The following is a 27171-nucleotide window of genomic DNA, read 5'->3' on the forward strand; positions in this document are numbered from 1 at the left end:
CTCTGAGGTAGAGCTCCTTCCTACCTCTCACACCTCCCCTGATGCTCTCTGAACCCAGGAGGAAACCCTGCCTGTTGGCCTCGTGGAAACCTCTGCTGGGTGAGAATCGCATCACAGATGCCTCTCCCGATTCCGAGCGTTCCCACAGCATCCGCTACTTCTCCACAGTGTGCGCTGCAATCGTAATCGCATAATTACTGGTGTGTCAGTTGCCCGTTCCATCCGCATTGCTGGAATCTAAATTCCGCGTGGGCAGAGACTGTTCACTGCTCTATTTCTAGGATATTGTAACCACTTACAAACAAACGCACAGAGCAGCCTTTCTCAGTAACTGCAGTGTTTGGGAAAAAGCATACAGACCACAGACTAAAGTACAAGACTTACTGCCAGCCCAGCACTCGTCCATGTACTACGTCAATTACGAAGAGAGAGGTCAGTCCTATTACCCTGACACCCCGATATACCATCTGGATATTTTAAGGATACATTATGCTTTGTGTGTATATGTGTGTGTCTGTGTGCACGCACACATGGAAGTGAAGGTGTTCATAGAGTCCAGAAGAGGATCTCTGAAACCGGCATTATAAGGGTGCAAGCCACTTGATGTGGGTGCTAGGAACCTAACTCAGTTCCTCTGCAAGAGCGGTATGTGCTCAGAGGAAGAGCCATCCCTCCAGATCCATTTCTGGATCTTTAAAGCCAGCTATAGCCACACTACACTAACCTATGTGGTCAGTTCCCTTACTGCTTGGCCTTTTCAGTGCTTTGGGTGAAGCACAGAAAGGCTACACTGTGTCTAAGCCAGTTGGGCTCATTACCATGAATAAAGCAAAGATGCAGAGGCAGAAGCTCGCCAAGGAAAAAGCCACAGACCAGCTCACTTCATGAAGAGGGCAGAGTCCTGTCCATTCATACCCAGGGAAATCCAGAAAAATCCAAGTCTCAGTATACGGTGGGACAAAGAGCTCTAAATTCATCTGGCATGTACTGAAACTATAGCACCATTGTTTTTTTCAACAGCAACTAACTCCATGAAACTCCAATAGCTGGCTCCCTTATCTATTCCTTTTCTTCCATATGGCTAACAGTTTAACAATTTTCTGTTTAAAAAAAGAGAAACCCTGTCTCGAAAAATCAAAAAAAAAAAAATAAAAAAAATAAAAACAAGCAACTAAACTAGTATTTTAGTTGGGGTGTAAGTTTTAAATATAAGGTTATTTAAAAATCATATTACCCTGATAAACAATGGGTATTTATACATTAGTAAGAGTACTTTCTGCTTACAACTGTGTTGAAACTTACATAGTTTTGAACCTCGTTTACATAACTATTCTTTCTTCAGTGAAAGGGTGTGGACAACCACTGACGCATTAGCTGATTTTTTTCAGACCTCCAGTGTGCAGAAAACTGCCCAAGACTTTACCGTGAATAGCATAGTTCGGTTCTCCTCCATGTCTGTGGGCTGAACCACATTGTGTCCTCCGATGAGGTGGTTTTCGATACCGTCGTCGAAGGAGCTAAAGGTGCTGCTGCGGAGGCTGGCGTCCTGGAACTCTTTCCTGAAGGCCAGTGAGCGCAGTCCGGGCTGCGAGAAGGACTTGCGCATTGGCCGGGGTCCTGGCGCTGATGGCTGCCCTGTGGGCGAGTCCCGGTCGGCTTTGCGGCCACAGCTCACGTGGTTGAACTTCTCGATGCACTCGTCGATCAGCGCAGGCGGCGCCTTCTTGTCGGCCACAGTGACCCTGCCGCAGAAGAGCACCTCGAACTTTTTGGCGAATGTGTCATCGAATTCCGAGGGGCAGCGCAGCTCCTCCTGGCGGGCGATCTTCCCCGCCTGCCGGATGGAACTGATGATCTCAGGCACCTGCGAGGATGGGACAGGGTTAGCGACATCTGGGGCACTGGGGTGTAGTAGAGGGCCCACAGGATCAACACCAATATCACTCCTGCTGTATGTGGCTCAGACTACAGCGCCCTCCAGCGTTAAGTGGCCAGTCCCAGGCAGGCTCTGGGCTCTACTGCCTAAGGTCCTCAGGTCATCCCCACTGAGTTTTGTCTAAAATGTGATTCACCTAAATGTACCAACTCATTCAGAAGAGTTCCAGTCAGTGTCCTGAGAAGCCTTCCTCAGTATACGGTGGGACAAAGAGCTCTAAATTCATCTGGCATGTACTGAAACTATAGCACCATTGTTTTTTTCAACAGCAACTAACAAGTTATGATTCGATGCTGCATCTCCTAACGCTGATTATAAAACAGAGCTAGACAGTTTGAACCAAGGAGAGCAGAGAACCCAGGCCTACTGGCACAGGACACAGTGGGGCTTCTCACAAAAGAGGTTTTTTCCCAATGTAAAAGTCTTGAAGCAAATGGTCTCCAGGGCTATGGCGTCCCTCCCTCCCCATCCTGTCTGCTTATGAGTAGGCTCTCCACAGCAGCTTCAGAAATAATATGGAATCCATACTACTGTCAGCGAAGGTGACCGCCGGCCACAACACTCACTCTGACATTCACGGTCTGTGAAAATGTGGCAAACATGGACCTAATCTTCCAGTTGAAGGGGCCAGTTTTTGCTTTGACAGGACACATATTTCTGTGTATAAAACTTTGGGTTGAAGGCCAAACACCTACAGGACCCTGTTTATTTAATATCATAACCAGAAAAATCCAATTCCCTTTCCAATTAAACAGATTAAACAGATTAACCAGTGTGTACAAAAAGGGAGATTGTTTCAGTTTGTATTTTATGTCTGTGACATAATTCTCAAAGACCCATTGACTCTCTGTCATGAAATATTGAACACACTAAATATAGCCTTTCTGCCAGAAAGATTAGGGTATCTCCTGTCAAGCTGTTTTAGCATAAGAGTCAAGGATGTCTTTAGAGACAGATGTGTTTTTAATAGAGGACTCCTAGGCTGGAGTTGTGTCAGCAGTTAGAGCACTTACTGCTCTTTCAGAAAACTGGGACTCAGTTTCCAGTACCGACATGGTGGCATCTCTAACTCCAGGCCCAGTGGATCCAATGCCCTCTTCTGGCCTCGTGGGATACTGCATGAACATGGCATACAAACAGGTAAGCAACACACGCACACACCACACACACACACACACACACACACATCTTTTAAAAAATTATTTGTGGGGCTGGAGAGATGGCTCAGTGGTTAAGAGCATTGGCTGCTCTTCCAGAGGTCCTGAGTTCAAGTCTCAGCAACCACCTGATGGCTCACAACCATCTGTAATGAGATCTGGCGCCCTCCTCTGGTGTGGGGGCATACATGGAGGCAAAATGTTGTATACATAATAAATAAATCTTTAAAAAATTATTTGTAAAGCACAAGATTTAAATAACATTTAAAAGCTGAATTGTAAGCTGGTCAGTGGTGGCCCAGGCTTTTAATCCCAGCATGGGAGAAGTTGAGGCAGGTGGATTTCTGTGAGTTTTAGTCCAGCTTTGTCTACATAGGGAGTCCCAGAACAGCTAGGGCTACACAGAAAGACCCCAAAACAAATAAAAAGTTTGTTTTTTTTAATGTGGTGGTGGGAGGTGAGGGGCTGTACACACTGTTTAGTGTGTGTGCGTTGAGGTCAGAAGACAACCTGTTGACTTGGTTCTTTCTCTCCGCATGGCCCTGAGACAGAACTCAAGCCATTAGCTCTCTCAGCTGTTACAACTGGCAGAGTTTAGGCTGCGTGGGTTTTCTAACTATGGATTTCTTCAGTTCTTTAATTAGAATCTAAACCGGACACACTTCATTCAAAGACCAAGTCCTATCTATCTCTCTTTGCTGGTGGGCCTCATAATTTAGACATAAATTTTACTCAAGCCTCCTACCATCCAGCACCAAGAAGGCACATGCAAAGCGATGTACAGTAGATGGCGGGAGATGGGCACCAGCTCATGCAGGACAAGGGGTGAGGTGAAGCGCGGGGGGAGGGGGGGGATGGAGAGGATATAGTGGGAGGGAACAAAGGGTTCCTGGAAGACCTGGCATTAATTCAGGACTGAAGAGACTAGAGAGAAGGGTAGACCACGGTGAGGCAGATCAGAGGCCAAGCAAGGATGACGCAAAGATGTCACATGAAAGTAGGTGGGCAGGAGCTTGAAGCTCATGGATACATAAAGAAAGATGTCAGCATTGACCCCCAAAATAAACACAAATGAAAAACAGCCTGTATGGTCTATAGGAATATATACATCAGGAATATATACATCAGGTTGCAATGATTGCTGCCCCCAAACAAAACAAAACAAAGAACCCAAGACCTTCTTGGGGCAAACACACTGGGGTCACTAGAAACTTACTCCCTCTGATAAGATCTGGGCCTTTTACTGAGAATCTTGCCTGCTTCAGTCAGAGCACTAAGAACTACGTCATTCCTGTTTGCAGATAAGCCGATAAAGCAAATCCAAACTCACCAGAGCAGGGCAGAGAGCCTGAAAACGGTTTTCCTGGAATAAATTTACCAAGGGCTAGGGTTTGATCAGAGCATCTGATACCATGGGAACCATAACAAAAAAAGTTAGATAATTAAGATCTATTACCCAAAATTAATGAAGCAGGTCTGTTCAGGTGTATAGAATTCTAAGAAGCAGAGATATTTCTGTAAGTCAAGTCCTTATTCAAGCACACGGGTCAGCTTTATAAGGATTTAGGGATTTTAAGGGATTATAAACACACTGCAACTGTAATTTTATTCACAAGGATTTAGGAGGGCATTTCTGAAATAACCTTTAGAATAAAAAAATGTCCCTTTCATTTTGCACTTACTGGTTTGTCTACCAACTATTAACATATAAATATTAAATTATTCTTTTCCATGTCTTGGCCTCCTCTTCCTGTAAGCCTGTGAAGATGATTCCCTACTCTCTTGACCCCAAACCCCACAAAGTCACACTAATCAAGAGGCTCAACTCTTTCTGTGCACTTTAAAGACACCCGTGACACTGCCCAGGCCATCAAGGACATGCAGATCTGAAACACCACAAGTTACCTTAAGCATGTTGCTTTAAAGAAGCCATGTGTGCTGTTGTGGTGGTGGGAGTGGTGGAGTTGCTCAGTGCACCCAGGCTAAACAGTAGGGTTGGACATGGGGTTGGGGAGCCAAGAATTGTTTGGCTGCACATAACTAAAGACGCAGAGCAGTGCTAACTGAAGGGCTCAGACGCAGGTCCTCCAGTCACACAGCACCTAAGATGGCTGGCAAACTTACAGAGCTCATGGCCAAATTAACCCACATGTGAGCTCCCCCTGCCACATCGAGATGATCCCCACTGAAAAGGAACAGATTGTTCCAAAGTCAGAAGAGGAAGATGGTGCACAGAAAAAAAGAAAAGCCATCCCTGAAGAAACAAAAATTTCTGGCATGGGAATAAATTCAGCATAAAAAGAATGATGATAAATGTTCTTTAAAATCTAGCATCTCATTTAAAACTATAACAACATTCATATCATATAACAGAGAAACCATCTGGAGCTACAAAAAGATAGCAGGAATACTCACTGCTTCCTTCCTCAGAGGAAACGTTTTGTATGGTAAGGAGTTAAATAAAAGCAACAGTAACAGTAATGATAGTAAAAATAGTAATAGAGAAACAGCTCATTTCATATTAATTATTTTCCCCGAAGGAACAGATGTGTCTGTGCTGATAATGAGAATTAGTGCTTGTTTGTTGATCATGAGGGAGAAACTACTTTAAATCAAGTTCCTCTTCCCCACACCTTATCTGCCTCTAATTTCACACAAAACTCTTATCAGTACCTTATTGGTTTTAATACATCATTTAGAGAGAAAAAAAACAAGGCCATTCATGCTGTGCACTAGGTTGGCCTCATAGGATAAAAATGAGACTTCAGCAAAGGATGAATGGGACAAAAGCAGCCACACTGTGTGGTGGATTCCAACCACTCCACAAAGACGAGCACACTGTTGAAGGATACACAGACAGAATGAGCACAGGACAGTGACTGAGCGAGGTGGGCACCACTGGCCAGCCACAGGAGGAGCGCTAAGCACATATGGAGGAGAGAGAAAGGAGCCCAGGCCAGACTGAAATACAGATTGGACTAACTTTGGGGTTTCCCACACTTGGCCCTTCCTAAAATAAAACCAGGCACTAAAGTGCCCACAGAGTCCAGTTCAACTCCATTTTTATTCCTGTGCAAGAAAGGATTTAATAAAATTTCAGGCCCCATTTAAAAGACAATATTCAGAAACAGAGCCCAAGAGAATTCCTGTTTGAACTGTTTTCCCGTTCTCTCCACACCCTGCCTGCTGGCTGTCATGTAAATAAAACGGGGGGGGGAGGGGGGGAATAGCCACTCAGAGTACCAGCAGACAAAACTGGGCAGGAGACACGAGTCCCGTGCAAAGTGTCCAACGCTGCCTCACATCTGGTTCAGAATGCCACTCGGAAATGTCTGCTTCCTCTCCTCGAATGGGATTCACGTCTGAGTTCAGAGGTATCTGTCCTGATGATGGGCAGGGCAGAGGCTGGCATCATGAGGCCTCGTGAACTCTCATTCTGGGACGTCACATGCATCCTTTGCTTACCTAGAAGCAGAAGCCCACCTGGCTGAAAACACGGCAGGGGGATTTTCTGGTTTTTTGGCCAAATCTCCAAAGGCAAGACTTCATTTCTTATATAAAAGGCAAGGCCTTCCTTCCTTAGGGGACCTGAAGAAAAGCGGAGAGCTCTGCCGGCAGGCACAGACCCCAGGTGACAGGCAACGAGACAAGGTGTCCCCAAGGAGGCTGCACTTCCCTCAAACCCCAGCTGGAAACCAAGTCACACACAGCTAGCTGGAGCCAGCACCTCTGACCTCATCTACATACCCACCATAACAGAAGCAACGAGCTCATCAGAACCAAGGCATCCACTAGCAATGGACACTTTCATCTTACATTCTTCCTTCGCTATCTCATTTACAGAGTAAAATTCCAAAAGCGTGTTTGCGCCAGTAGAACTCGTCCCCCTTGCACACCCTTCTCCCTCAGCAGTCCCTGAGGCCTCAGATCCAAATCCGTACCCACAGAGGTACTGCACTGTGACCCTGAAAGGTCCATAATTTTGGGCCAGTAAGATGCCAGCCTGGTCTACTGAACAGAACGAACGGAGGAAAGGTACAGGCCTGCCTTTGCCCTGCTCCTCCCCCTCGCCTCAAAGAGGCCAAGATTAAGGCTCAGGCCTGGACTGCTTGGCCTAAAAGGGTCAAGCTTAAGACCCAAGGAAGAAACAAACATAAGTATTGTCATTTTTCAATAATCCATCCTCTTTTTCTTTTAAGTAAGGTTTTTTGAGGCAGGATTTTATTTTTTCCCACAAGTCAAAGCTTGTGTATCCTTAGCTGTCCTATAACTCGCTCTATAGACCAGGCTGGCATTGCACTCACAGAGATCCGCCTGCCTCCGCCTCCTGAGTCCTGGGATTAAAGGCATGTGCCATACCGCCCAGCCATCCATCCTCCTTTTTAAACACAGGAGCAGAATGTATTCTTCAGTCACTTTGATACATATTTAATACATATTCACATACATATTTAACACAGTCACATCCATATTTAATACATATTCACATAGATATATATTACATACATATTTAATACATATTCATATAAGAAAAGCCCAGAAACATCTATAGCTACAGAGTATTTTTTTCTCCTGTTGTTCATTGTGTGTTATCTCATTTCCTTCTCTTTCTCTCTTATACACACACACACACACACACACACACACGCACGCACACGCACAATGTTCTGCAACTATTATTATCACTGGGACCCTATATTATTGACATATCAACCCATATAGAACTATCTCATTCCTTTTAGAAACTATGGCATTAATCTTACTGTGAGATATGGTTTGGATCATAACCCCCCCAACACTCATATATTATGAAAAGCTTGGTCCCCAACAGGCAGCATCATTGGAGTATGGTAGAAATCTTAGGAGGTAGGGCCTGAGAGCTAAGAAGCAAGCCATTTGACAGGGTGTGGCCTTGAAGGGAATGCATGAATCTCTAATCTCTGTCTTTACTTTCCCCATCAGGAGGGGAGCAGCTTTCCTTTGCCACATCCTTCAGCCTCAGGTAAGCAGCAGCAGGGATAAGTACCCCTCATGGGGCACACCTGAAACCTTGAGCTCAAAGAACGCTCTCCCTGTCTCAAGCTGTTTGTCTTGGGTGTTCTATCACAGCGAGCTAACCAGCACCCGAGGTGAAGACCAGGCCTTGCTGTCTAAGACTATTCAGATCTACCTCGGTCATATAAGGTGCGCGTGCACGTGTGAGCTTGGGGAGTTGGGGTGGGGTTTATAGGAATAAACCAGCTGCCACTGTTGAGCACTACACCACGAGTACAGCCTGGGAGCAGAAGGTGGCACAGAATTGCCCCTAAATAAACAGAGATGGACTCTGGCTGTTGGTAGAAACTGGTCCAGAGTGAGGCCTACATCCTAAAGCAGCTGACACTCCAGTCTCCTGTATGGACAGATCCCACAGAGAGACATATGCAAGAGAAAACTGCGACATTTGCTGATTCCAGCACAATCCAGGCAAGTCACCCAAGCCCCAGGATCTCAACTGCTGCTATCAACAGAACCCTAAAATGTAGGGTCATTTTGCAGCCAAAAATTAAATAAGGTGTGTACTAGTCTGTCCTGTCCCTTTAAAAGACAAGCCCCACCTACTCCCTCCCCTGCTCCCTTTCCCTTCCCCCCCATAACCCACTAAATAAATACCCACTTTCTCCTCATGGCATGCCTATCCATCTCTGTCTCTCACCTGCTACAGCTCCTCGTGGGACCAGCTGTCCCACCAATGACCCACCAAAGTCTCTCACCCGCTGCCTCTCACCTGCATGGGACCCACAGAGGCCTTGGGTGATGGGACCGGCTGCCCCTCATGGCCTGCAGTGGTCTCCCACTCGCCACTGCTCTAAATAACCCGCAGCAACTGGCGGCCGCTCCTCAGGGAACTACGCTGTTTTACCATTACATTGGTGCTCATGACTTGGCCAGGCTCTCTCCATGTCCCTTCCCTCCTAAGGGTGGGCTGGCTGAGGATACGTGGAACCCTGGGCTCAGAACCGGGTATTTGCCTGAGTGCTGACCTCTACGCAGATCAGCAGCTTTGGTGGTTGAGTTTTCCCCTTCCAGTCAGCTTAACCACTTCTCTAACTAAACCTGAGGAATTGACTGTTTTTCCTAGAAATGGGGGAATTGCCCCCAAGCACATTCTTCACGGCTAAGGTTGAGCCCTTCACTGACATTCATCTCTGGTTGTTTCCTGTAGCTATAAACGTGATCAGACTACCCAGGGTGGTCCTCCCACACTAGCACTGCACACACTGAGCAGTGCATTGGCTTTGGTGCCCGGGGTCCCTCGGATTTTTCTTTTCTTTTGGAATGCTCATAAGTGGTCCCTGCTGTGAGAGACCTGTTCAGGACAGCCTCTAGCCTCTGGCTTCCCAGTCATCCAGACTGGAGCCAGTTGGCTTCATTAACACCTCACCTGTAGAGAGAAGACATTCAGAGAAGACTTTGCAGTGTTCATTTGCTGTTTTCACATTCTCAGCTATGGAAAATAAACCCTCAAACTATTAGCCACCCGCCTGTGAATGCTCTGCCAGTGTCCCGCTGGCTCTGCTTCTCCTTTTGCTGGGCAGCCCCTTCCCCACCCGTCAAGGCACCAATGTAATGGTAAAACACCATGGCACAGTTCCCTGAGGGGCGGCAGCAGTCTGCGGGTGGTAGCAGGCCACTGACAGAGATGGATAGGAACGTCACACAGAGAGAGGGTTTGGGTATAGTTTATATGAAGGCAAAAGGGGGAGAGGGGAGAAGGAGGAAGAGCAGAGAGAGATGGAGGGGAGGGAGGGAGGGAGAGAGAGAGAGAGAGAGAGAGAGAGAGAGAGAGAGAGGAGGGAAAAAAGGATAGGAGAAGAGAAGCTACCTCTTAGGGAAAGCGATGGAAAGGAGGCTGGAAGCATAAGGAAGATCCTCTTGCCTCAGTGGATGGGGGAGGAAGTGGGTGGGGTTTGTCTCTTAAAGGGACAGGACAGACCACTACAAAGAGTAGAAGAGTTTAGCAGAGAGAACCTACACTTAATGACTGCCAATGAATGTTGTTCATCTTGATGTGTGCAAGACAAAGACTGACTCCACTGCAGTTCCCAGAGGCAAGGAGCTGACTACTATTCCAATCACCGGGGACTGACAATGACAGAAATGTACTCTAGGCTATGAACGAGCAAGCATAATCCAGCCAAATGCAAAAGAGTAGACTACACTTTCCACCCAAACTCTCCTCCACCTGCAACTTTCCAGCAACCTCACAAGGATAACAGGAGCACCCTGCCTTCTCCTTCCACCCACTCTAGTATCCTACCCCCACAAGAGCATCATGGAAATCATGAACTTCTGAAATACACCAGGCCTGGAAGTGGTAAGCAGCTCCGTGACATGCTTAGGTAGGCTCTACAGACTTCCCAGAATAAAACACGTAGGCAATAAGTATCAGCTTCAAGAGAACACAATCTCTGTCTCTTGCTCACTGACGCAGGTAAGCCAAGAAACCTGAAAGAGCGTAGTTGCTGTATGGATTACTGCAATGCAAACTGCAATGCTAATAACTTCAAAGTATTTAAGTGATTAAAATAAATTTAGCCGGAGTGATGGTGCACAACTTTAATCCCCGTACTGGAGAGGCAGAGGTAAGATCTCTGAGTTTGAAGTCAGTTTGGTATAAAGTGAGCTCCAGGATAGCTAAGGCTACTCAAAGAAACCCTGTACAACCCAACCCACCCCCAAAAGCAGCAGCAGCAAAGAAAAGGAAAGAAAAGTATCTTGAACAGACCCTGGAAACCAGAATAAGGCAAGGGAGGACATGTCCATCACAGTGCCTGTATGCAGAAGGCATGCCACAAACATGGGCAGAAGGCACGCCACAGACATGTGTAGAAGTGGCGTCACAGACATAGGCAGGAGGCATGCCACAGACATGTGCGGAAGGCATGCCACAGACATGGGCAGAAGGCACGCCACAGACATGGGCAGAAGGCACGCCACAGACATGAGCAGAAGGTACGCCATAGACATGGGCAGAAGGCATGCGATAGACATGGGCAGAAGGCATGCCACAGACATGGGCAGAAGGCATGCCACAGACATGGACAGAAGGCATGCCATAGACATGGGCAGAAGGCATGCCACAGACATGGGCAGAAGGCATGCCACAGACATGGACAGAAGGCACGCCATAGACATGTGCAGAAGGCACAATGTGCATATAAATCTCAAGCCGAGTTTGCAACAGACTGGCCCCTGTAAGCACCAAAGCTATTTTCGTGCTAAACATTTTTGGGTGGGAAATGCCTAAGTGTATTTTTTAGCAAAGGCACAGTTGAACCCTCTCTGTTTTGGGGTGAGCATACATTACAATGACCACAGGAGGAGGCTGTGAGCTGCAGTGGCAGGCCAACAGCACTGCTGGGCCCAGTCTTCCCTAAGCAATGGTGCCTTGCTAGTGCTCTCCCAAATGCACCCCAGGGACTGAGTCTTAAGTTTCATTTTTTTCAAAGACTCTCTGACAGCATGGAGAAACCTACACCTTCTCAAAATTAAGGTTTATAGCATATAAAATGGCACACTAGAGAATAGGAAAGAATTTGATTGTAATGAAGAGAAATTATCCAAATAATTTTGATAATGCATCTTATTGCCATATTTAACAAGATCCAGGGATGAATCACATTCTGCTGTAATTATTATCCCTCAAAATCATAATGTGCTCAGTATTTTGATGAACATATAATCTGCAGTACAGTGTGAAAATGGTAATAAAGAGAGGAATGGTCTTGGCTCCAGGCAAAAAAACATCTCAAAATATAGAATCTGTGGAATTTGCTGAGTGGCAGAGATGAGCCTTGTGTTACCCATGACACTTTCCATCACATCTAACTTATGCTAATGAATGACTCAGGGCAGGTCTCCACAGAGCTCAGGAGCCAATCATTGATGTAAAGTTTGGAAATTTGGTTCCATCACCACCTCCTGACAGGGGCAAAGGTTGTAACCAAGTTAATTAACCAGTAACACCTCATTAATATAACCTGCATTTAAAAAATCCCCCCAAACAATGAGGTCCAGAGCTCCCTAATAGGATCTACATAAAAACAAAACAACAACAACCAATGGGTCCAGGACTCCACATGAACACATGGAGATGGCATATCTAGAGGGCACGGGAGCACAGGCAGGTGGGACAGGATGGCCTCTACCCCAACTCTGCTCTATTCATTTCTTCCACTTGGCCCCTCTTGAGTTGCAGTTGCATCTTTGATAAACCGGGGTGGTGATAGCACATACCTTTATTTCCAGCATTGGGAGGTCGAGGCAGGTGGATCTCTGTGAGTTCAAGGCCAGCTTGGTCTACAAGAGCTAGTTCCAGTACAGGCTCCCAAGCTACAGAGGAACCCTGTCTCGAAACGCCCCCCACCCGCAAAAAAAAAAAAAAAAGAAAGAAAAAGAAAGAAAGAAAGAAAGAAAGAAAGAAAGGAAGGAAGGAAGAAAGAAAGAAAGAAAGAAAGAAAGAAAGAAAGAAAGAAAGAAAGAAAGAAAGAAAGAAAGAAAGAAAATATAAATCAGGAAACATAAGAAAACAACCTTCTGAGCTTTGGGAGCCATCTAGCAAATCACTGAGCACAGATGGGGTGGTGTGAACCCGATTGTAATGTTTAGAAGGGAATCCTGGGGCTCGGAAGTGGCCCTATAGAGGACGCTGTGGGATTAACCCTTGCCTGTGAGGTCTGCTCTAACTATGGAGTGATTAGGGTCAGAACTGACTCTCTGCTCAGTCAGCTGGTGCCTGGAAAGTTGCAGAACTGAACAGTGGTGTGGGGGAAGTCCCCAAACACTTCACTTCAGAGGTATTAATGGGGGGGGGGGGAGGATACCTCAGTGGTAAGGCCTTGCTTGCAACACAAGTGTGAGAACTGAGTTTGGATCCACAGTGTCCTCACAAAGCTGGACAAGGCAGTGAACTCCGATCATGCCAGGGGAGTATGTCTGTAGATAGGAGTAATTCCTGAAACTTCCTGGCAAGCTAGTCTAGCCGACTGATGATGAGTTCCAGGCTCAGACAGAGACTGTCTCAAAAACACAAAGTGGAAAGAAAGAGAAGATACCCGACATGGACCTCTACATACACACATCAGGCAATGTTGAGAGGACAACAGTGTGATTTTATTGATATTAAGATTACAGGAACTACTGAAGATACTGGTCTTGCTGAATTCATTAACAGTCAGAGGATTAAGTTAGATTTTAGTTGGAAGGTGATGAAAATAGAGATATAATATGATGTTTTACCCCATCCAAGTGCATGCACCCAACTTCTTCTTATCCTGAGCCCAGGTTAAGGACCACTGGATTGAAGTCTCTGTCCAGGAAAGGACAACGCCAACAGGATTCAGATAAGAGAACTGGAGCAGGCTGGATAGGCATGAGGGCTGAGGAGGGGCAAGGTGGCTAGAGCTAATGCAACCAGAGACTCACCTTCAGCAAGATAACTCAAAAATGGCTGGGACCAGCATGGCTGACTGAAATCACTAAAGTCCTTTGCTTCATTATAATGGCATCTCCATGTCCTTAGCTTTACAAATCTGCCTGCTCCCATCATGCATCTGACACACCTGGGACAATTGTATTGAGAGACAAAAGAGCCTTCCGTTCCTGGAATGGAACTACTCTTAAGAATAATTCCCCACTCCATTAAAGTTTGCCCATAAAATGAACTACCCCAAATCCCAAAGACCTGACTCTTGATAGATTTTTCATGTCTTTTTCCCCCGCTAAGACAGGGTTTCTCTGTGTAATAGCCCTGGTTGTCCACAAATTTGCTTTGTAGACCAGGCTGGCCTCTAACTCAGAGAGATCTGCCTCCTCTTTTTACTTAATAAACTCACTTGCTTTACTGAATAAAGCCATTTACTTAATCAACCCAGCTTTGCTTTGTTATGATTCATCCTGAAATTCTTTTCTGCATCTGTGCAGCAGAAGAAAACTCAGGTTGTATGTTCAACAATGTTGGTTTCACCTCCCACTGCCACAATTCCCCATCATCTCCTCTGGGACCATAGCGTGCATCTGCATGAGTGTGTGCATGCATACATATGTGTGTTCAAAGACATCCCTACTGTCTGAAAGCCAGTTGAAAAATGGGAAGCTATAGCCAAAGTCTCTCATTAAGACAACAAAATGTAATTTCTGAAGAAAGTAAATTCTGAAAAAAAACTCAAGTTTCTTATTAGTAAGAGTAACAAAACTGGCTTCTGTATGATAGAAATTTATCAATGCAAACACACTGCAGCTCCTTCTAAAAGTTACAGATACACAATTTAAGTCTAATGCAATTTATTGTTCAGTTAGTCTTTGTACACAACTTAGTCCAATGCTGAAACAGACAGGATTCTGAGTATTTTCAGCTGCCAACTTCGTGTCATCCCTGGCAGCAGGAATCGCAGCAACTTCAAGAGCCGGCTCTTTGGGGTGTGGTTCACATGTGACGATCACGAAAGGCAGGAGGCTCTAGAATGCTTCTCCATCAGCTCTCAGGGCACCTAACATCGCATGTCTCTCTCTCACACCCCGTCAGCTGTACTGGAGATCACAACAGGTTTGATTTATTTCCATTGACCTGGCAGATGCACTTTAACATACTGGCGGAAGGGAGCCTGAGTTTTTCTCCCAGTGTAAAATGGTAACTATAACACTACTTCACTTCAGTTCACATGTTTACCTGAAAATACTGCAGAGTGTCACAGAGAAGCTGTGTAGGTTAAAGTGAAGACAAACAATAGGAAGGCTTCGACTTCTAACTTGTCCTATAGTTTTGGGGAAAGTGTGCCCAACAATTCTTCATACAGCCCTGTGCACACCTTCTTAAAGAAAAGGCAAATCTCTGGCAGGGTGTTGACTTATTCTTCAAAAGAACTGCAATATAATTGTGTATGAAAGGCTGTCATTTCTTCTACATATTTTCACTCATAGAGATGCCACTTTAAAACTACTACTTTTATTACTGTGTATATGGGATGTATATGGGGTGTCCACATGCAATGGGGCACAAGTACAGGTCAGACAGCTCTACATAAAGCGCTCTTCCCTCCACCTTTATGTGGACTCTAGGGATCAAATTTCTCTTCAGGCTTGTACAGCAAGCCTTTACTTGCAGAACCACCATCCCAGCCAAAACCAAATATAGTTAAACAGAGCGTACTAAAGAACAGACCTGAGTGGGGTCACATGTGCAGGCTCCGGGCAGCAGCAATAGTAATACAGTAGTTTGTTATTTTCACACTCATATGGTGTTTCCCCTTGTACTTTATACACATTAGTATTGTGATCTTGGGTTTAAAATATTTAAAGCCCACCTTTGGGGTCTGTGTGGTAATGCACCCTTCTTTAATTCCAGTGCTTGGGAGGCCTATGGCCTCTCCCGACACAGGTGGATCTCTGAGTTTGAAACAAGGCCATTTGGAGCATGGTCACCAAAAAAGTATACTCTTCAATTAAAACCAGTCCTTCCAAAGTTTCTTTCTACTATAGTCGAGTAAGGCAAATAAGCTAACAAATAGAAAATCCTTCAGCATCAGGAGCAGAGTGATATGTGTGTAAATTATTAGAAATAAGCTGCAAACACACAAACAACAGAAGACAAAACCCCTTTCAGTCTGTAAGTGTCCACTGCAGTCCAGCTCGCCCAAGGCTCACGTGAACAAGATTTAAGGACCTGAGTTGGCTGTAAGCCTAGGATAAGCCCACAGAATGACCTGGATATCCAAAGAATGGAGGGAACAAAATCCTAGGGCATTAGGAGAAAGGTCAACCTCACATCAAGGGAGAGGTCACGACCCCACACTCTTGCTGATCAGACTGCATAAATAGGTTCTGATCTTATAAGACTTCCAAAGCCACAAGATGGAGAGGTAGTGTCTGCAAAATCCTGAGCAGAGAATGGGGGAAGGGGTAGAGGGCTTGAGTCTAGAGAGGCCACCGACTCCCAGGGAGCAAATCTGCCCCCAGAAAAGGCTTTATCATTACACACCAGCAAATGAGAAACAAAGGTGAGTGAGTTACACGCTGGTTTGTGATTTGACTCACACAGTATACAAAAAATATGTGCATGCAGTTTCTGTGTGTCAATTTTTTTTTAATTTAAGGAGTGGGATGGGGGTGGCAGACACTGAGAACCTGGCTGCAGTCTCCCTTCAAGGGTCTGCTGAGCGCAGGACACAAGGGGCTCAGTTCTCTCCAGCTGTCCACCCCCCAGCCCTGCGGGGAGGCTGCCTTCACTCCACAGGAGACCACATTCACTATCAGGAGCATTCCCAGAGAACCAACTCAGAAACCAGGCTGACGAGATAAGAGGGCTGCAGCTGCCCAGAGCTGCTGCTGGGAACCGGTCCACGGCTGGCTGGCTGGCTGACTGGCTTGCCCATGCCAGAGAGCAATACGGCGTGGCCAGAAGCTTCAAGGTTTGCTCAGGCTGAACTCTGATCTACCCACCACAATCAAATTCCATCTACCAAGAGGGAATTAAAGTCTCTAAATCCTAAAGTCATTTTCAAAAGTGACATTCTGTCTTGATTTACTAGGACAAGAGGGAAATACAATAGAATAAGCCCTATGGGGGTTAGGGGCATGCGTAGTATGGGACTTAAGTGCCGCCCTTGGATGTGGTTAGTAACAGCTGTACAGCCTTCCTTGACTATTGCTTTAGCATCTGCTCTAACCCAGCGGAGGATTTCTGAGCTCCTTCGGCCGTGCCAGAGGACTTGGAGAGTGGGTGTCTTCCTCTGCTCTCCCCAATTTCCCAGCTCTCCACAGAGGACTGTTTAATCTACATCTCTACCTTCGAATGGTTTTCTAACTTGACCCAAATGCCCAGCCATCTCTTTAAGGTGTTTTTCAGGCATCTTGACATTCCAATATTCCCATCAACTGTATTCTCATCACCGTGAAGTGGGTCTCCCTCCTTATTCCCTGGTTCCCAAGTGCTTTCCAGGTGACCAAGCTTGGACTTGGCCAGAGGCTTCGACTCATTTCTCCTTCCATCAGCTTTCCACCGTCAGAGTGCACAATTTATTCCTCAGCCTAAGCCCGAATCTCAAGTGCTGGTCAAGCCTGCACTTAGTCCAGTAGGATCATAGCAAGGCTCTTACTCCACCCAGGGCCCTGCCTCCGGCCTATCCTCAAATCCACTCGCTCTGCTCTCCACAGATCATGCAGAACCACATTTCTCAGGAGGTCGGGCTTCTGCTCACAGACCTTCCTCTGGAACCCCATCCGAACAATGGCAGCCAGATACGCCAGGGTCCTCCTTGGAGTGGAAAGAAACTCTGGCTTCCTTATCTCATTCAGCTTGAGACCAGCCTTTTTATCAACCACAGGCATCCAGAGTCTCCCTCCCCCATAGCATTTCTACCTCCACGGCTTCACTAATGCAAATTCTGCCCTGACTCCTGCAGGGGACCCTCCAAATCACTCATTCAACCTGCTCATTTCAGAGCTGAGGCTAAAGCGACTGGCATCAAATCACAGAACTCAGGTGAAAGGAACTGGACCTTCCCAGACACACTGTTTTCCCAGATCACGGGATCTGCTTTTGCTTTGAGTTGAAGTAATCTTTGGGGTCAAATTTCCTTATTTGGCTAAAACCTCTAAGCCTCTAAATTAATAATAACAATAACAATAATCTAGAAGAACAACATATGGCCATATGGTTAGAAACACGTTGTGGCGTCTCTGAGACCCACACCTCACCAGTTTCCCACTACATGCTTAGCTGCAGTGATCCATGATGGTGAAGCCAGGCACTCACCCTGGATCTGCATCCAAGGCTTGGGGCAGTCACCCTTTCTTCCACTCTGCTGTCTGCCTATTAACCAAATAAAACATCCACTCATTAGAGCAGTTAAAAACACACACCCACATCAGCAGACAGGTGCTCCAGGCCATCACAGCTGTTCTCAATTCATGCAAAGTATACCCGTGGTGTGTGTTTTGCATGGGTCTGTTTATTCGTGTATATGTAGAAGTGTGCATACACACACGTATACAGGCATGTAGAAAGCAGAGGTCAATGTCAGGTGTTTTCCTCTATTGGTCTCTATTTTTTTTAAGATTTATTACTTTTGTTTTATGTGATGGGTGTGTTGCCCATATGTACATCAGTGCACTTCAAGTATGCAATGACCTCAGAGGTCAGGAGACAATTTCAGAGCCACTAGAATTGAAGTTACATACATTTGTTAGACACCACATGGGTGCTGGGAAGAAACTCTCGTCCCGTGAAAGAGTTGAGAGTGCTCTTCACTGCTGAGCCGCCACTCCAGCTCTCCCGCTTAACTTTTGAGACAGGGTGCCCAAGTGGACCTGGAGCTCAATAACCTGGGTTGACTAGACAGGCTAGTCAGTGAGCCTAAGAATTCTCTTTTCTTTACCCCTTGCATCCCACCCCAATGCTGGGACCACAGTCTCTGATTCACTCACAATGAGACTCTATCTACATAGGGGCTGGGGATTGGAACTCAGGTCCTCACACTTAACTCGGAGAGCCCTCTACCGACTAAACCATCCCTCAGGCCTCCGGAAACCACATTTCAAAAGACAAGCAAGTCTGATTCCTTTGCACACACCTACCTTTCCCTCTAAGAAGTCATGTCTCACTGTGCACCATCACAGATTTGCCCAACAATGTATCCAAGTGCACAATGAACTCGGAGCAGGCGGGACTCTTAGCAAAGGTCTAGAATGAGCACACTGCTCCACTGAACAGCAGGTGACCACAGACCGTCCATGTGGAGCTCTGTCCTCTCCTGTCTCGCATGTGGAGCTTTTCCTGGGAGGAAAGCAATCCACACAGCACAGCCTCAGCCAATTAACACTAGAGAACTGCCTGAATGTAATGGTCTCTTACGTACACCAAAATCAAGTGGAACAGACTGAAGGGTTGGAGGGACGCAAATTCTTAGGCATTAGTCATGGACGTAGAGAAATGAAAATATTTACAAATCTTTCCACTCACTTGGAAACTTGGGAACATGGCTATTTCTGGAACACTAAGAAGGGTTTGACCACAGGACCTATATTAATATCATGCTCAACATATAATTTGCTAATAATCAAAATACAAGGAGCCACTAACTTATTATTCATAAGTGAGTTTTGGTTTGTTTCTGAAATCAAACTTTGTAAGCTTTAGTACTTTTTATTTGGAATCTTACATTGTATTAAAAATGAACAATAGAAACAGTCACAAATGACTATAAGCAAATATTGTCTCAAAAAATCTTAGGCTATTTTCACCTAATGACTGATTTCCTTAGGGCCCGCCCAGTAAAAAGAACTTCCGCAGAATACCATTCTTGGCTAATTTTCTGCCTTTAACAGGCCTGTAATTGTAAACTTCACTGAACAAATAAACTTCCTTCCTATTTTTGAAGTTTTCCAAAAGTGGAGTGTCTAACATTTTTGGTTGGCCAGCTTTTCCTAGTTTAAAATCTTGGCAATAAGAAATTCTTCACAGTACCCTGAGGGAGGAAAAGGCCCAGGGACAGTAGAGCAGTCCCACTTGGGGAAAAGGCTGGAGTTATGACCTTGGGCAAAGACATTCGGGCTGTGGGCGGCAGAAACCAGTGCAATTTCTCTGCCCCGGTTTCCTCTTATCTGATCTAAATGACTTGGTGCGACGGAAGCACCGGGTTCTTTCTGTCCTACTGAGCAAGAGTGTAGCTGCCACACCACGTGACTAAACAAGTCAGAACCCAAGCACGACAGCAGGAGTGAAATATAAAGAGAGCACTGGATTCCTCCTTGGTATGTGTGCGGGAGTGAATGGGTGTGTGCAAGTGTGCATGTAGGAGCACACACCCGTGCACACACACAGACGTCAGAGGAGGGTGGTAGAACATGTCAGGTGCCACATTCTGTCACCTCATTCTCCATCTTAGGCTTTGACAGGAGGTCCCTCACTGATCTAGAACTACACCCCCAAGAATTCTTCTATTTCTACCCCATACCATGCTGGGGTTCAGGGGTGCACATGGTATGCCAAGATTTTTACATGGGTGTTGGGGATTTAAATTCATGTCTTCACACTAGAGCAGCACTACCCACTGAGCCATCTCTCCAGTCCCTGAACATTCTAGCTGCAGTCACTTCACCCATGGAGGGGAGGAAGAGCTGAGATGGTAGCTCAGTGGTAGAGTACTTGCCTGGCATCCTCAAGGCCCTAAGCTCAATCCTCACTAGCAAAAAGAGAATAGTGCTGGCAATAATAATAAATAAAAAGAAGGAACAGCGCTAGGCGACCGCGGAGTCATCTCTACCCACAAGTGCAATGAGGCAGCGTTGATGAATCACGCTTAAGTGCTTAATCTGGTCCAGGAATTGCTTCATACTGAGTAGCTAAAAGCTAAGTAGCCTGAAGGAAAGCTATTTATCCCCATTCTACTGACAGACACACCGACATTTAGAAACAATGAGACAGAGCCCACTCCAAAGACTTTTCCCTCTTACTGGAGACCCATGGGTGGAAGATTTATGATTCTGGCCCAAGATGCAATCACAAAAACAATTCCAAATGGAACAAGATTAAAGTGGATATTCAACACCATATGCTCACATATCAGAATCTGGGACCTAGGGAAGTCGAACACACCCAAGCTGAAGAGACTGAAAAGATGCAGCTGCCATCAGTTAGTCTAGAAATTCAAGCTAAAGCAAGCCTGGCAGTCACATGTGGTGGGGCAATCCTGCAATCCCAGCCCTTGAAGTCCTAGGCAGGAGACCATGAGCTCCAGGCCAGCCTGGGATGCACGGAGACAAGGGACAAGGAAGGAAAGGGGAAAAGGGAAAAGGAAAGAGGAAAGGGAGGAAAAAAGGAAGAAAAGGGAGCAGGGAAGAGAAGACAAACCCAGTCATCACCAATAAATTGCAATCTCGGCCTCCATCACCTCAAAATTGACCTGTTGGGACTACCCTTGGCCTTAACATTCTTCCAGTCCTGACCATCTTTGATTTTTTTTTTTTTTTACCAGGGTTTCCCCTTCCTATTTTCTTCTCTCTCTGGCCAAGAACTCCTGAAATATAGGGCTATGGAAAGTATTTGTTACCGGCAATTGGTTCCACCTTTGTATGGCTACTTTCAAAAGCAGGAGAGTTGATCATTTATGCCTTTTCTCTTAAGGAAAGAATTTCCGTTTCTCAGTGGACAAGATCCTTTTCCAAGCTCTGCTAACCTGTTTCATAACAGGACCCGGACAGCACAGTTATGGTAGATGAAGCATGGTAAACTTAGAGCCAGACAACTCAGCCCTTAATTTTAGTAGCTACCACTTGTGCTGTTCGACACAGTGGCACAGACAATAATACATAATACTCTTGGGAAAGAGATGAGAGAATGACATGAAGTGTCTCTTCATAGCAGCAGTGAATATTTAAGATAGGGTGTGTGCCAGTCACCTAGATTTAATCATTCCATGATATAATACTTCATAAAATCATGGAAGGTACAGTAAACACAACTGCATCTGTCTATAACAACATAACTTTTAAAAATAGCTATGTCTCTGTGAGTTAGAGGCCAGCCTTGTCTAAAGTGACTTTCAGGACAGCCAGGACTACACAGTGAAACCCTGTATCAAAGCCAACCCCCACCCCAAAATAAAATAAAATAAAATAAAATAAAATAAAATAAAAATAGCTATCATTGGGCCAGAGGACTGGCTCAGAACGTTTAAGAGCACTGGCTGCTCTTGTAGAGAGCCTGGGTTCAATCCCAACACCCATATGGCTGGCTGCTCTCAGCTCCAGTTTCAGGGGATAAGACTTCCTCTTCTGACCCCCACTGGTATTGCACACACACGGCACACAGACATAATACAGGCAAAACACTTCACATAAAATTTTTTAAATATTAAAATGGATCTGATAAGTTACCTAGCTTCTCTAAACTTTGGTTTCTTCATATCCCTTGCCCACACAAACATTAACAAAACCATAGGAAGAGCCAATAATCATACTAGTATCACAATTATTCCAAGAATTAGGAAAGCTATTGAACTTGACTACTCCCAACATAATGACTGGCACACACAAAATGTTCAGAATGTGATTATCTCTTCCCCATGGTATTTCAATGCTAACCCAACTCTCCCTTCTCATAAATGCCCAATGAAGGTAACGCTTTTCCAGAAAAAATCAATCACCCCACTGGAGGAAGGGAAATACAATAGAGATATAGCTCACTTCCTGTGAGTCTTCTGGGAAGGAGAGCACTAAAGGGACTAGTGTGTCACCACAGCTCAGTGCCAGGGCGGCTCTGCCACCCTCAACCCCAACAGCTCTCACTCTGCATGGGTTCAGGCCATCCCTACTCCCTGCACCCAGTTCACACAGCTGGTCCTTCCAGGCCACTAGGGCCTCGTGTTTATTTACTGCACTTTTCCTAGGTCAAAGGCTTTCCACTGGTCCCAACTGCTCACACTCCTGACCTACACCTGCCCATTTCCCATGGCCATCTTGATCTGACATTCACAAGTATGCTCTTCCATGACTAAATGAAGTATGGAAAAATACAATGTTTCAAACATACGCATGATTTGACTCATTAGAACAGTTTGATGACAGTACAAGCAAATCAGCAAGACAATATTATTATGTACAAAACCCAGAGACAGAAATTTGGGTATATGTTCAGTCATAAATTAGCTACATGAGCTTAGTGACCAAAATTGACTGCTCTGGCGGCCAGTTTCCTTATGTAGAAAACAACAAGCAGAATCACATTGAAAGCTCCACTCTACTTACTCCAACCAACAGGACTGAAATCCAGCAAAACGACCACACCTGACCACAACCATTAACAGGATGTGCTGGGATAAAAGAAAAGACTCCTTCAGTACTGAATCCACCCAAGTCCCAAGAATTTGGTGACAATAACAGGCTTTCCCCCAAGGATAAAAAAGACTGGAGACAGAAGGTGCTAGGCAAACAACCAAGGGAGGGGAGCAGGCAATGGTCGTATACAGCTGTGCTGCCTATGAGCCACAAGAACGGGGCAGAGGGGTGGAAAGACTGTAAGAGCCAAAGGACCGGGAAATCTACTGTAGGGTTGTGTCTCCTAGAAATGAGAGTCAAGTTTCATTCATGCTACCTCTACAGTATGGCTAACCTAAACAAGACCCCAACAAGGCACCAACAGACACGCTAAAGCAGAACCTCCCGGGGCTCCACCCCTGGATAAATACCTACAGGTAACCAAGGGGTGCTGAAGGTGGGAGAAACAGTCTTCAGCCTTGGAGGTGCCACCTAATTATCATCCAACACCAAGCGGTTAGTCCTGAAATCATATACATGCAATACTGAATGGACTTAGCAGGTTGTATCTATGTATTTATGTGCACACATGCATATGCACACATACACTTAAAAAGAGGAGGCCAGGGATTTGAAAGGGGACAGGTGGGAGGAGGAAAACACATGGAAGGAACTGGGGAAGGGAAAGAGTATACAGGCAACACAAATTAGACTTGATGACTTAAAAAGAAAAGACGACACAAATTTGAGTGGGTAGGCAAGGGAGGCAGATCTGGAGGAGTTTAGGGAGGGGGTTGACTAAGATAAAAGTGCATTGTACTAAGTTCTCAAAAGAGCTAATAAAAATTAGAATGGGGAATGAAAGGGGGAAAAACACTATTGTCAAAAACACAGCAAGTAGCAAGCAGGGTTCTCAACCTGTAGTGACTATCAACCTGTAGGTCGCAACCCCATGGGTCACCTAAGACCACCAGAAAACACAGATATTTCCATTATGATTCCTAACAGTAGCAAAATTAGTTATGCGGTAGAAACAAAAACAACTTTATGGTTGGGGGTCACCACAACAAGAGGAACAGCGTCGCAGCATCAGGAAGGTTGAGAACCACAGGGCTGGACAGAGGGCTCAGCAGTTAAGAGCACTTGCGGCTCTTGCAGAGGATCTGAGTTTGGTTCCCAGCACCTATGTCAGGTGGCTCACAACCACCTGGAACTCCAGCTCCAGGTGATGCGATACCTCTGACTTTCTCAGGCACCTGCACTCACGAGCACATGCACACATGATTCACACATACACATAATTAAAATATAACAAGTTTTTTTAAAAAAACAAGGCAAGCAGAGTTAGACAGCCCTGAATAACTCAGTCATGTAAGGAAACTCCCACTTGTGCTTCCTAGCCATGCTTTGGCATAAGCTACCACACTGCAGCCTCCTTTACCTTTTCTGAAGATTTCCCTCAGACCTCACCTTCTAGTCTCCTCATAACCCTGGCTGGGCCATCCATAAACACCATATTCACGTTACAATCAACCTCCACAGGTCTCCTCTCCCCACTAAACTGCAAGAAGCTCAAAGGATGGGAACCACGCCTCCTTTCTACACCCACAGCACCTAACACTGCATGTGTGTACAGCCACTCACCTCAACTACCTGCCTAACCAGGGTCTAGACAGTCTATGCTGTGTACAGCCACTCACCTCAACTACCCGCCTAACCAGGGTCTAGACAGTCTATGCTGTGTGCACAGCTACTCACCTCAACTACCCACCTAACCAGGTTCTAGACGGTCTATGCTGTCTCAACTACCTGCCTAACCAGGTTCTAGACAGTCTATGCTGTGTGCGGCATCCACTCAACTACCCACCTAACCAGCTTCTTAACAGTCTATGTTTACAAATGATCTTCACAGTTTCCTAAGCACATTTCGATGTTAGTCATATAGTGCTATATGAGAATTCAAAGGGGGCTGAAGAGGTAGCTCAGCAGTTAGTAACATTTGCTATTTTTGCAGGAGACTGAAGTGTTGTGAAATAAAATGTGCTATGTTTGTTTATGCTATGGAATATTAGTTTAATGATGCAAAGATATATTGCATTCTTTTATGTTGCATTTGTTTAACTCTGTGAGACTGTGTTACTTTGCCTGTCTAAAACACCTGATTGGTCTAATAAAGAGCTGGATGGCCCATGACAAGGCAGGAGAAAGGATAGGCGGGGCTGCCAGACAGAGAGAATAAGCAGAAGAAATCTAGGGGCAAAGAGCGAGGAGAGCGAGAAAAGGAGGAGGGAAGGAGGATGCTGGGGCCAGCCACCCAGTTGCAGTCAGCCATGGAGTAAGAAGGGAAAAAAAGGTTTAAAGTATAAAGAAAGGTTAAAAGCCCAAGAGGCAAAACGTAGTCAAAGAGAGATGGGAAAATTTGAAGTGAGAAAAGTTGGCTAGAAACAAGCTAGGCTAAGGTCGGACATTCATAAGTAAGAATAACTCTCCATGTATTTATTTGGGAGCTGGGTGGTGGGTCCCAAAAGAGTAAAAACAAAAAATCAACTACACTGGAGTTCAGTTCCCAGCAACCACATGAATGGCTAACCACTGCCTAACTCCAGCTCCAGGGAGACGACACCCTCTTCTGCCCTCTAGGGGCGCCAGCATGCATGTGCACACACACACAAACATACACAGAAAAGAGAGACACAATTGTATATATCTAACATAGTAAAAAACTCAAAAGAGAATATTATTTCTGCTCCTGAAATATGAACTGAGGGGAGGAATTCACATCACCAGAAAAACACCAATCAACCAGGAGACATCACTGCATTCCTGTTAGGACTGTCAAAACACAGCTTGTAGCCTTATTTAGCATCATCTTCCTTGGAGAAAGGTGCACCACGAAGTCAAAGCAGACACTACATAAAATGTGCCAGCTGAAGTGCAAAAGGTGAGGCAGAGTCCAAATAAACCAGTTGAACAGTGTTGGGAGCAGAACCAAGAACTCCTGGAAACAAGGCTGGAAAGCTGAGAAGGCTGGTTCTAACTGCTGGGAAGCACGCTGACATCAATAATTTGTCTAAAGGATCTAGAGCTTCCGTCACCATCTCACCACCAACCCTGACCAACCCTGAGGGTCCTGTCTTATTTGATATAACCCAAGAGTCCCTGGTGATCCTTTGCCCTGGCTCACAGAATTCTACAACTGTCCTGCCGTCAACTGTGGCCAGTACAACCCATGTGCCACCAAACATCTCTTCTACTGTCTCCAAACAAACAAACAAAAAACTATCAAACATTAGAGCCTCAAACCCAGTCAAGAACACAGAATTCCTTATTGCTGGTAGGAATGCAAAATGGAAGACTGGACATTCCTCACAAAGTAAATGGACGCCTACCATACAATCCAGAAATGTCCCATGGTCTCCCCCAGAAGACATATGCCCGCAGAGATGTCTATTACCATGATAGCGGCAGCTTCACCTACGACCGCCAAACCGAAACACAACTAAGCCCTCTTCTAGAGTCAGTTACAAACATCCAAATAATGGAGTACTGCTCAGCAATAAAAAGAAATGAGGTCTTATCCCTGGGGTAGGGGCTGGAGAGGTGGCTCACTGATTAAGAGCTCGAGCTGCTCTTGCAGAGGACAGGGGTTCGATTCCCAGCATCCCCATGGCTGCTCACAACTGTCCATAACTACAGTTCCGGTGGATCTGCTGCCCTCATCTGACATCCGCAGGCACTCCCCTGGTGTACATGCATGCAGGCAAAACATGCATCCTCATAAGATAAAAACCAAGGAAACAGAAATGTGTATTTCTAGGTAAAATGAGTCAATCAGGAAAGACTGTATACGGCATAGTTTCCAAAGGCAAAAATACACAGACAAGAAAAGGATTTGTGTTTGTCACAGGTTCAGAGGGGGGATAAGGGGACACAACACAGAGGGTCAAGAAGGCAGAGTGGTCTGAGGACACTGGGAGCTGGTTCAGCTCACTGTTCATCCTGTCCATGCCCACCAGAGGGTCACCCCAGTGTGAGGGGCTAGTAACAGGACGGACCATGAGGAGTGTGCAGTCAGGCTTGGTAGGAAAACTCTGCTTCTTCCACTCAATTTTCCTGTGGAACAAGCACCACTTCCTTCTTGCTCTTTTATGAGGCCCTGACTGCCCCATGTAAAGTGGACCAGGCTCAGCCTCCAAGAGATCTTCCAACTTCTCCCTCCCGAGTGTGGTGTCAAAGGCCTGCAGCCCAACATCTGGCTCTGGCACCGTTTAAACATGGCGTTTT

At 45.7% G+C, this 27171-nt stretch overlaps 1 protein-coding gene across 1 annotated transcript in view; it reads right to left on the reverse strand.

Moving 5' to 3' along the window:
* Positions 1-27171, reverse strand: part of Tbc1d1 (TBC1 domain family member 1) — a 192832-nt gene that overhangs the window by 87722 nt on the left and 77939 nt on the right. Inside the window, 1 exon segment of the mRNA XM_038344424.2 lies at positions 1424-1864. Within this exon segment, the coding sequence (XP_038200352.1) occupies positions 1424-1864 (441 nt within the window).

This window comes from Arvicola amphibius, chromosome 1, assembly GCF_903992535.2.
Source record: "Arvicola amphibius chromosome 1, mArvAmp1.2, whole genome shotgun sequence".
Lineage (NCBI taxonomy): Eukaryota > Metazoa > Chordata > Mammalia > Rodentia > Cricetidae > Arvicola > Arvicola amphibius.